Source organism: Schistocerca piceifrons, chromosome 5 (assembly GCF_021461385.2).
Source record: "Schistocerca piceifrons isolate TAMUIC-IGC-003096 chromosome 5, iqSchPice1.1, whole genome shotgun sequence".
NCBI lineage: Eukaryota > Metazoa > Arthropoda > Insecta > Orthoptera > Acrididae > Schistocerca > Schistocerca piceifrons.
This window is the reverse complement of record NC_060142.1, coordinates 132,319,241-132,331,822: the sequence shown is the minus strand read 5'-3', so window position 1 is coordinate 132,331,822 and position 12,582 is coordinate 132,319,241. Positions and strand designations below refer to the sequence as shown.

Genomic DNA, 12,582 nt, shown 5'->3' with positions numbered 1-12,582 from the left:
TCTAAGCTCATTAGCCCAAAACATCGGGAATCCGTACCATCTCTTATCCTAAATGAAACAAATATTAACTTCTCTCCCTCAGCAAAGAGTTTGGGAGTAATAATAGACGAAAATCTAAATTGGACAGAGCACGTAACTGCAGTGTGCAAAAAGCATCAGCATCCCTTCATGTCCTACAAAAATGTAAAAAACTCTTCCCTTTCGATCTGAAAAAGAAATTAGTACAAACGTTTATACTCCCAATCATTGACTACAGCAATACGTCTGGAACTGGTCACGAATGCCTGCGTCCGATATATCTGTGACGTTCAACTTTTTGATCACATTTCACCAGCATATGCAAAATTGTCCTGGCTGCGTGCAGACAAACGCAGAGATTTCCATACACTCTGTCTCATCTACTGCCTTATAAATGTACACTGTCTCTCATATCTCTCCTCGTCCTTAACGCTTATGTCGTAACAACATGACAGAAACACACGTTCCCATCATAATAAAATCCTCTCTGTTCCACTGCATCTCTCAGTCACCTTCTCCAAGTCCCTTATAGTAGCGGGATCCGACTCTGGAATAACCTCCCTCGTTATATTAGATAACTTAAAAACATGTCCGCATTCAAAAAACAGTTAATGACGTATCTACTTAAGCAACAGTAATGCCTTCCTCTGTACATGAATGCACTTCATCTCATTACTTCCCTCTTTCCCCCTCCTTAAATCTGCCTTCCCCAAAACTCGCTATACTAGTAAACATCTACTTTACACACCAAGATATTAATGTACATCTGCACGAATCTTCATTACTACTGCCAATTTTTCTTATGTTTATCATTATTATTTGATTTTTTTACTGTTACTATTATTGCTTTTATCATAATTTTGTATGTATAGCACCTGTTGTAAAAATACTGCCAGCACTTACTTTATTAGGTCTTAGTCATTACTCTTTATTCATATTGTGACTACAGTAATCTAATTTTCTTATTTAAACTATTGTCATGATGTAACTCTAATGCGTGAAATGCTGCATGTGTGAAACACTGGTCTGATGTAAGAGAGGGCCTGATGGTCCTAATCTCATCAGGTTAAATAAATAAATACCAGTTTTCTGGCGCTTCAGTGTAGCTGTGACATCACAAAAGTCCGCTAGCCAGATCGCTTCTACATCACAAGAGGTGGCAGCCCATCGTCATCAGCTGTGTGTGTTGCAACAGACCCAGTTGGTGTCTTATTTTCTATGTGTAATTTGTCCTTTATGTAATACTGATGTTATTTCTGGTTAATTCTTTTATTTATATGAATGCGCATTCATACAATTGATTCCCCTAGATGGACAATGTATCCACCTTCTTCACTGCGGATGCACAAGTATGTCCGACCTCCAATGGGAATCTCAGAGTAGTGAACTGGAGAAAGTGGAGTGGACTGCGTATAAGTGGTGCTCAGTGATGTGTGACGGCTGGGAGGCGTGCGGATGGCGCAGTGGATAACACACCTGCGTACCAAACAGAAGATCTCGGTTTCGAATCTCAGTCTGGTACACATATTCACTCGTCGTCGCTGATTCTGCGCAATGTCCCGATGCTGCTGATATCTGTAATCCCTTTCTTTTCCTTTCTTCCCCCCCCCCCCCTCTCTACCTTCAACTTACCTCCCACTCCCCCTCCACCTTCAGTTTACATATAATGTTTTTATAATTATTTCTTTTTGTTACTTTCAATTAAAATCGAATCTCTTGTTATTAAGCGTCACACGGTCCTCTAGATACACAATTGTGTCTATGTTAACTTTTATTACTATGTCTTTCTATGAATGTGCACATACCAGTGCACCTCTTTCTGTTCCTTCTTTTCATTTCTGTCAAGCCAGTGCGAGTACGTGTATACTTCACACTTGACAGTGAATGGGCAAGTCAAGGCAGTCCAGTTGGACATACAAGCATTTTATTTCGTTGTCGATGAGTTACGTGATGTAACGATGGCCATTTTATATTGCATGGTCGGCTAAGTTTTTATCACCAACGTATATTCTTCACATCTACAGCTACATCCACATGGCTGCTCTGAAAATCACACTTAAGTGCCTGGCAGAGGGTTCATGGAAGCGTCTTCAAACTAATTCTCTGTTATTCCACTCTCGAAAAGCGCTCAGAAAAAACTAACACGCATATCTTTCCGTGCGAGCTCTGATTTCCCTCATTTTATTATGATGATCTTTCGTCCCCACGTTTGTCAGGTTTAACAAAACATTTTCACATTCGGAGGAGAAAGTTTGAAATTACGTGAGAAGGTCCCACCACAACGAAAAACGCCTTTGTTTTAATTATTTCCACTCCAAATTCTGTATAATGTTGGTGACTTCCTCTCCCCTATTTCTGATAGTACAAAACGTGCTGCCCTTCTATTAACTTTCTCGATGTACTCCGTTAATCCAATCTGCTAAGGATCTCACACCATGCAGCAGCATTCCAAAAGAGGACGGACAAGCGTAGTACGATGTTAGAGGGACATTCAATAAGTAATGCAACACATTTTCTTCTCAGCCAATTTCGATTGAAAAACATCGTAATTTTTTTGGGCCGACGTGTAATATTGCTGTTTCAGCCCTTATAATTCCATGAAGTTCCGTTTGATGGCGCCGCTATACGTAGTCTTGAAAATGGGTCTGCAACGGAGGTGGGTTCCAAACAAAGAGCTGTCACTGAGTTTCTTTTGGCGGAAAGCCAAAGCATCACACATATTCACTAGCGCTTGCAGACTGTCTACGCTGACCTGGCAGCGAACAAAAACAAGGTGAGTCGTTGGGTGAGGCATCTGTCATCAGCGCAACAAGGTCTCACAAACCTGTCCCACCTCCCGCCTGCTGGGCAGCCGCACACAGATGTGATTCCTGCGATGTCTGAACGTGCGGACACTCTCTTTCGATGTGATCGACTGATCACAACTGAACGTCTTTGTTGGTAGTGCCGACACACTCGTCCACCACCAGGTGTACTCAAAGGTGTGCGCCTACTGTGTTTCACGCCGCCTAACAGAAGACCATAAAGAGCAACGAAGGGCCAGATGTACGGAATTGCTCTCGCGCTATGTCGCTGATCGTGACAATTTTTGGACGAGCATTGTCACGGGCGATGAAACATGGGTTCAGCACTTCAAACCGGAAACAAAAGAGCAATCCATGGAGTGTCGCCACACCACCTCTCCTCCGAAGAAAGAAGTTCAAAGCTGCATCCTCATCCGGTAAAATGATGGCGACGGTTTTCTGGAACTCTGGAGAGGTTATTTTGTCTGATGTTCTCCCTCACACTGCAACGATCGCCTCTGCAGGATAGTATATTGCGCTACGCTACGAAATTTGAAGAAACGACTTCAGTATATTGGTCACCACAAAAATGCAAACGAACTTCTCCTTCTGCATGACAACATAATTCCTCACGCAAGTCTGCGCTCACTAGAGGAGCTCACAAGACTTAATTGTACTGTTTTTCTCATCCACCCTACAGCACGGTTCTCGCACATTCCAATTTCGATCTCTTTGGCCCAATGAAGGATGTACTCCACGGGAAGCAGTACCCTGATGATGGGCATTTTATAGATGCAGCAATTGGTTGGCTCCGACGTCGAACATCAGAGTGGTACCACGCTGGGGGACAGGCCCACCCAGAAACGTGGAGTAAGGGCGTCGCACTGCACAGAGGTTATATTGAAAAATAATGTTTTCTACCAAGGCGCTTTCACAAAAAACGCCTCTCGTATATACCGCTCCATTTTACTAGAGTCTACGTTTCACCTTCGTATGGTAAAGCCACATGCTCCAGTGCCTTTTGTGCCCTACAACCTGCACGAAGATTGATGTCCTGCAAGCCACTCCAAGCGCCTTGGAGGTTGCAAAGTACTGGGCACATGTAATATAAATACAATTTGTTTATATATATTTACATATTTATTGATGTGTATGGCTATTGTAAATTTGTACGTTTCTGATTCGAGAATATATATACCTTCGATTTTTTGCTTTCTTCAAACATTTTAATCTTGAATATTATGTTGTAAAGAGATTTTTCTAAGGTGATTTTGTGTATTTTGATTGTTTACGGGTCTGAGGATGGTTGTCGCTTATAACCGAAACTAGCTCATGGTCATATTTTGTCTTACGTAAATGCGATCTAGGCATTAATAGATAACGGAATTTTTTTTTTTTTGAAATTTTAACAAACTACATGAAGATGGATTTCTCCATTCCTAGTAATTCCAGATATTACTAAATATTAGTATGGCTCCTTGGAAAAGGAAACAGATGATTCCCATTGTTATTGTTTCCCAATCTAAGCTTCTGTCCATTTCTACTGACATTATCAGCGACAGGACGCTCTGCCTCATTGTTTCTTCTTCCCTGTAAAACTGTGCTCAAGAGCAAAATTTTGGTAGGTGTTTCTACAGGTTACAGTTTGAAAATTTCAATATATTACTGTTTTCTACAGTGCCAATAGTAATGATGGCTCATAATGTGGTCTATCTTGTTCTATTCATCAGAGGTAGCTAATACTTAGTTTTCATAGTGACCATAATGAATGTCAGAATATATGTAGAGTATAATATTATGAATAACAGTAATACTTCATTATCAACACCTAAAACCAATATATATTTTCCGTCCTGTATGGCACTACTAATAAAGAACTCTTTTCCGTCTATTTCAAGAGCAGAATTTACGTGTGCAAATAACATGGATTTTAATAACAACATATATGCATAGCAAGAGCTGATTACATAATGGTCACAAAGGAAATTATCTTTAAACATATGATCCTGATTAACATATTTTGCAAGATGTATCAGACAAAACATAAAAGAAATGCAATAGAATACAAAGCACAACCATTTGGTGTAAACATTGTATAATACTCTGAAATAGCAAACAATGTGAAAAATAACTTCCATTAAGTCCTCCCAATGACTAGCATTTGTAGTAAGGTTTTGGTAATTTGTATATAGTCCCGTTTATAGGAAGTGCTCATACATGTGCCACATTCTGCAAGGGCGTGATTATGTCTGTGAGAGAGTCACATAACATAAGCATTTCTTATAAAGAACAATTTGTGGTACACCCATATAGTGACTGTGGAAGACAAGTTTCTTTCTTCAGGGTCTGCTCCTTGACATTCTTATTAGTTGGTTTTTAAGGATTACTGCTATCATTAGTGTTTTTAAATGTTCCTTGACTGTACAAGTAAAAATAGGATTTCCAACCAGAATGACAGTACACAGCAATGTTCACATACAGAGTTTTTTCTGCTTTTACCATTTGATCTTCAAAAAGTGACAGATGACTGTACTACAATTCTCCTCTGTGCATCCGAGGAAAACATTCCAAAGAAATAAAATTTACAATACAATGGATGGTGGCTTGGACGTTTTGAATCAATTGTGTCATATGTATTCATGTATCATTAAGAGGCTATTTTACAACAGTTTGGGTATTACTAGAATAAATTATTTTGTTGTGTTGAATTGATCACAACATACACAAATAGAACAAATAGAAGACACAACAGACATAAGTAAAGAAAGTAAATCAATATATATCAGTAAAAAAAAGCTTTAGTAGGCAACTAAAGACAGTACCTCTAATGGTTATTATAATATAGAAGATTTCTCGCTTGAGAACGTGTGACTCCCCACATGAAGTTGCATCTACGAAGTCCTACTTGGCAGTCTTCACTCTAAGGTGTTGTGCAAATTGGTGTAGCGTCAGAAGCACTATCTAGTAGCGTACCATCAGCTATTAGTTGCTGATCCTGCAGCCAAAATAATAGCACTTCATATAAAATTCGTATGTCTTGAAGACCCAACACAAACTACAAAATATTCTCTGCTCACTCACCAAACAAATATATGTTTCATGTGATTATTTACTAAAATTACAATTAAAGCATGAGCGAAACATAACGGTTTCTTATTGTGGTTCTCTCACATCCTTGTGTAGTACTGACTACCGTATCTTTTATGTATGCCAATAGCATAAAGGACATGGAAGGATATTACATGGCATTCACCTGCTGTGCCAGAGGAATTCTATGTCAAGTAAGTTACTTAGTGACACTCTCAGTAACACGGGTTTGTCTGAGTAGCTGGAATGTGCCATAACTGTAGCTTCAAAAAGTAAACTGTATATTCAGTGACAGTTGTTGTCATCTCCGGGACATAGGAGGGAAATCTCACCCTTATTTTTCTCGCTACCACAGTGGAGAATCTGCCACAACAATGCTACTGTTACTGCAGAATGTCCACCAGTTGGTGGTAGTTGCACTGCACAGCGAGCTCCAGCGGCGTCCTTCCACGATGGTCCCGGGTGCCCTTTTTCGAACGCGCCCGCAACAACGCCTCGGCAGCCTCTGTGTGGCCTGCCAACACCGCCCTGTGCAGCGGCGTCATCCCGTCCACATTCCTCGCGTTAACGTCGGCCGAGGCGGCCACCAGCTGACGCACCACGGCTGCGTGCCCCTTGCTGGCGGCCAGGTGCAGTGGCGTCAGCTGCAGCTTAGTCTTGGCATCCACCGCCGCCCCGGCCTTCAGTAGGCACCTCACAGCGCCCTTGTGGCCCCTCCAGGCCGCCCAGTGCAGAGCGGTAGCCCCGTCCTCATCCTGCGCACTAACTCCAGCCCCGCCGTCCAGCAGCGCCTGTAGCTCCCTCGTGGTGCCACTCTTCGCCCCTTCGAGCACCCTCTTCTGCATTTCTGTTGCCTCTTCTCCATGTGTTAATCTGCAAAGAGCACTGAAATCCTGACATTTTTACAGGCACGTCGTGATGTAGAAATCGCAAAAAAATAAAAAATAAAACCGTCAATGCCATATGGCATTCCTACTTAGAAAATCGCATAGGTTGTGAAACAGGGCAGTACATTGTCGCCTCTCCTTCATTTTGGTCTTGGATGAGACAACAACTAAGTGACAGAAAAAACTGGGGAAGACAAAATAAAAGCATTGGTGTTTGCGGATGACTTGATGATCTGGGCAAAGAGGAGGAGGACATTCAGGAACACCTGGATGCTTTGGGAAAAAACTGTGAGACAGTACTAGAAACTAAGCTAGCGAAAAGATTGGAGGTGCACAATTGATGCAGATGGAAGGTGTTAGTTACTTGGGAAATATGATACAGGAAAATGGAAGAAACGAGAAAGAGGTCAGTAAACGTGGTAGACTAGCAGAAGCATTCCTACAAAGTGTTAGGAGCCTAGTTTGGAATAAAGACATTCCACAAAAAAGAAAAGTAACATACAGAAGTTTTACATCCCAGTACCGATCTATTAATCTAAAACATGGGTAATGAAGAAAAGAGATGTAATCAGGTTACAGGCGTGTGAAATGAGGTTCCTCAGAAGTAGGATAGGAGTATCAAGGAGAGATAGGATGAACACAAGAGGATTCCCCAGAAGTCGCATGAAATAGACACGAGATGGAAACCACCAAAAGGAAGTAAAAGGGACAGATTGCTCAAAGGTGTGGAGGATTGTCTTGAAAAAGTAGGTGAGGACTGGACTAGAGTGAACACAAAAGATGGTGGGAAAACAGGACTAGATGGTGAGGCTTATGTTCAAAAGACACCCAGCCAGGGGCTGGAAAATTTTCAAGATGATGATAACGATTAGAGCTTCACAGCTGGAAGGTTTCGACACTTGCAATATTTATAATTAAAAAACAGTCTTATCTCAAATTTCTTTTAATCATAGTGACCGGTTTCAATCCTTAAGGATGATCATCTTCATACTCTGAAATAACATACTTACAGATAGACGGATCCTTACAGTATCGTATGTACACTGAAATACAATTGCAAACCACATATACCAAGAACGGCAGGTGGACTTCCATGGAGCAAGCTACGTCGACACATGGCGCTGAACTGACTGCAAAATGGATAGGCAGGGAGTGGTCTTAAGTAGCACTAGTCCCGCTGGCCGTTCTGTGTATGACATCAGTGCTAACCAGTCAGAAGTATAGTGAGTACTATTAGAATAAAATGTATTACAATAGTCTATATTACTAAGATTTGAAGAAGAATTATAGTAAAAATACATCGTAAAGTCGCTATGAAGTTGATATTCGTCAAAAAATATAATCTGTAGTAAATAATTAGCTTAAAATAAACTAGTCTAGACTGCCCTCTATTATCCGTTCTGTAAAATACGTGCTGTTGGCAAAGATCTATGAAATAGCTGTCAAAGATTGCTATAGCGATAAAGAGAAGCTACTAACAAAGATAATCTACATAGACGTTGAGGGTTGCCGTAGAAACGGCGTTCTCTATCGATGCGACATTCTGAAAAGCTGGCACAGAGTGCTGTAACGACAGCAAAACGATCTATGTAGACGTTAAGGGTTACCTTAAAGACGGCGTTCTCTATCGATGTGGCATGACAAAAATAAATAGAAAATATAGTAGTGAATATAATAGTCGTTAAAGATTATGTATAGTAATATGAATGACAGAATAGCGAAACATGGGGCGTAAGTTAACAAGCAATCTTGCCCAATACGTAGGAAAGAAACATAGACACAAAGGGCAGTATAAGGTTATAGATATACAGAGCTCCGTTACATCTCATGTTAAACACGGCCAGTTTCCGTGGATAAAATGCGGCATTTGTTGCGAGACATCATGGAATATCCCACTTCAGCTGAATGAGTTGAAAATAGATAAATCATCAGGTCCTGATGGGATTTCAATTCGGTTTTACAGAGAGTACTCTACTGCATTGGCTCCTTACTTAGCTTGCATTTATCGCGAATCTCTTGCCCAACGTAAAGTCCCGAGCGACTGGAAAAAAGCGCAGGTGATGCCTGTGTATAAGAAGGGTAGAAGCACGGATCCTCAAAATACAGACCAATATTCTTAACATCGGTTTGTTGCAAGATTCTCGAACATATTCGCATTTCGAATATAATGAATTTCCTTGAGACAGAGAAGTTGCTGTCCATGCATCAGCACGGCTTTAGAAAGCATCGCTCCTGCTAAACGCAACTCGCCCTTTTTTCACATGATATCTTGCGAATCATGGATGAAGGGTATCAGACGGATCCCATATTCCTTGACTTCCGGAAAGCGTTTGACTCGGTGCCCCACTGTGCCCCACTGCAGACTCCTAAGGTACGAGTGTATGGGATTGCTTCCCAAGTATGTGAGTGGCTCTAAGACTTCTTAAGTAATAGAACCCAGTACGTTGTGCTCGATGGTGAGTGTTCATTGGAGGTGAGGGTATCATCTGGAGTGCCCCAGGGAAGTGTGGTAGGTCCGCTGTTGATTTCTATCTACAAAAATGATCTTTTGTATAGGGTGGATAGCAATGTGCGGCTGTTTGCTGATGATGCTATGGTGTACGGGAAGGTGTCGTCGCTGAGTGACTGTAGGAGTATACAAGATGACTTGGACAGGATTTGTGATTGGTGTAAAAAATGGCAGCTAACTCTAAATATAGATAAATGTAAATTAATGCAAATGAATAGGAAAAAGAATGCCGTAATGTTTGAATACTCCATTAATAGTGTAGCGCTTGACACAGTCACGTCGATTTAATATTTGGGCGTAACATTGCAGAGCGATATGAAGTGGGACAAGCATGTAATGGCAGTTGTGGGGAAGGCGGATAGTCCTCTTCCGTTCATTGGTAGAATTTTGGGAAGATGTGGTTCATCTGTAAAGGAGACCGCTTATAAAACACTAATACGACCTATTCTTGAGTACTGCTCGAGCGTTTGGGATCGCTATCAGGTCGGATTGAGGGAGGACACAGAAGCAATTCAGAAGCGGGCTGCTAGATTTGTTACTGGTAGGTTTGATCATCACGCGAGTGTTACGGAAATGCTTCAGGAACTCGGGTGGGAGTTTCTAGAGGAAAGGAGGCGTTCTTTTCGTGAATCGCTACTGAGGAAATTTAGAGAACCAGCATTTGAGGCTGACTGCAGTACAGTTTTACTGCGGCCAACTTACATTTCGCGGAAAGACCACAAAGATAAGATAAGAGAGATTAGGGCACGTACAGAGGTATATAGGCAGTCATTCTTCCCTCTTTCTGTTTGGGAGTGGAACAGGGAGAGAAGATGGTAGTTGTAGTACAAGGCACTCTCCGCTAAGCACCGTATGGTGGATTGCAGTGTGTGTGTAGATGTAGATGTAGATGTATAGTTTCATTAAGTTCCAATAGGCAGCTGCGCTACACGTAACCACAAAGAGGCGTCTGTAGTGCAGGTGTGTTCCAAGGAGAGAGCTGATTTTGTTGATTTTGTGTTTGTTTTGGCGGAAAGCCAGAGCATTGCAGATACGCAGAAGCGCTTGTAGAATGTCTATGAAGACCTGGCATTTAACAAAAGCACGGTGAGTCGTTGGGTGAGGCGTCTGTCATCAGCGCAAGGTCACGCAAGCCCGTCCGATTTCTTGCGTGCCGGTAATGTTGGAATGTGCGGACGCTCCCATTCGAGGTAAGCGATGGATCACAGTCAAAAACCTCGCTGCACAACTGGACGTCTTCATTGGTAGTGCTGACACATTCATCCACCAATCGGCACTCAAAGGAGTATGCCCGCTGCGTCCATCGGCGCGTAACAACAAAGGACCAGCTGTACGTAATTGTTTGCGTGCTACAAGGCTGATCGTGGCAATTTTTTGTCGAACATCGTCAATGACGTTGAAACGTGGGTTCATCACTTCGAACTGGAAAAAAAATGGCAATTCATGAAGTGGCGTCGTATCATTTCCCATCCGACCATGTTCAAAGCTGCACTCTCAGCTGCTACAATCATGCTGACAGTTTTCTGAAGGACTTATTCGGTTTGGTGTCCTCCCTCATGGTGCAACCTCAAGTCTGCGGTGTACTGCACTAGCCTCAGGAAATCGAGGAAACGACTTCAGTGTGTTCGTCACCTCAAAAATGCAAACTAACAAACTGAGTCCGGCCTTCAATGTGTTGCTTTTAATTGGTTTAATACGTAGTGTTTTAAGGTGTATGTGGTGTGATCATTAACATTTACGAGGGCTGGAGTGCTGACACATTCCGTTGTAGATCCCTACTGTCAAGGTTTAACCGCCATTGAAAACAGTTTACTGGTCCTCGTTTAAGTGCCACCTGGTTATTGTATTTATATCACACCACAGAGTTAATACGGCTAGTCGCTATATATATGTCTCTGAATTGTAATAACATTACTGTTACGTTTCTGTTTGAGCTAATAGCGTGTCTGAGCGACACGTGTATAATTTTGAAATCGGTAGTTTCCTACATTCTTACTAGTTATTGAGAGGCCGGTTGTTGTTGTGTGTTTAATGCCCTGAAACGGATTCTATTTATGGTGGTACTAGAATTCCTTCAATGACAGTAATTAATAATCATGTATTAATTTTACTGATGTGTTGTAATGAGTTATTGTGTTTCTAGTTATTTAAGGCAGATGTCAGTCTGTTGTAGATACCCACTAGTTCTGGAACTTCGTCGTGCCCATTCGTGACCGTTGCTGTTCCAGTCTGGGGGTCCATGTCGAGCCTGTAATGGAAATAGCTGAACGGGCGAGCGTCCGTTTTCGGAGTGTAGTTGTTGAATCTCATGAGCTTGTTTGCTCACACGAAATTTTATATGTTATATGCTAAATTAACTGAATTATTTTGGTAATAACAATCGCTGTCGTAATGAAAGAGTACATTAGTTATAAAATTTAACTCTTTTCAGTAAATGTGTAACAGGCCATAGTGCCGCGTTTTTATGAATGTTTAAAATTGAACTAATTTATTTTCACATGAATGGTAAATTTTAAAGATGTGTTGTAGTTTTAGACAAGTGATGATTTTATTTATCAAGTTCTTTTGTTTAAAGGTACCAAATAAACGTTAGCTGCAACTGTCGATGGTGATTGCCTGATGTGTTGCTTTGGTCCAGTCCTACCGCCCTATAGGCTGTTGTGCTGAGTTTGTGTCGTTGCGTAAAAGGTGTAATTACATGTTGTCTCGACATTGCAATGTCTTTGTAATAGTGTAGCAATCCAAAATAACTTCATGCCTCTCGTCGGGCACCTGGCAGAATGACCTGATGGAAACCAGCCACGATGACTGCAGGACTTGTACACTGTTTCGCAGCCCCAAAAAGTCAATCTGAGTGGTGTGCTTCCGCTGGTGTTCGTCATATGAAAATACGCCCACAGGAAACGAACATTTTGAAGGTAGACTCATGGGACAGCATTACAAATTCAAGATACCAGTGTTAAGACTCTGGACTCTGGACGACAGTCGTTCAAATGCCCGATCACTTATCCAGGATTTTATTTACCTTGATTGTCCAAATTACTCAATCAGACTACTGGAATGGATAATTTAAAAAGGCCATGACAAATTTGCTCTCTGAATATCTCGTCGTCGACAGGGCGTTAATATCAAGTCCTCCTTCCCTCTATCCTCCCTTCCTTTCTCTATGTAACATACTCCTCAGTCACCTGACGGATACGGTGGGCAGCTGTTTGCTTATGATGGTGTGGTGCACGGTAAGGGGTCGCCGTTGAGTGAGTGCAGGAGTGTACAAGATGACTTAGAAAATTTTCTTGTG

The 12,582-nt window shown here is 41.7% G+C and overlaps 1 protein-coding gene across 1 annotated transcript; it reads right to left on the bottom strand.

Annotated features, from left to right (window-relative positions):
- Window positions 1–6,271: 6,271 nt before the first annotated feature.
- On the bottom strand, window positions 6,272–6,733 carry LOC124798799 (GA-binding protein subunit beta-1-like). Its single transcript, XM_047262328.1, has one exon. The coding sequence runs from the start codon at window positions 6,731–6,733 to the stop codon at window positions 6,272–6,274; it is 462 nt and encodes a 153-aa protein (XP_047118284.1).
- Between the last annotated feature and the right edge of the window lie 5,849 nt (window positions 6,734–12,582).

Coding starts and splice junctions, on each gene's coding strand:
- LOC124798799 (XM_047262328.1), bottom strand. CDS start 6,733: ATGCAGAAGAGGGTGCTCGAAGGGGCGAAGAGTGGCACCACGAGGGAG.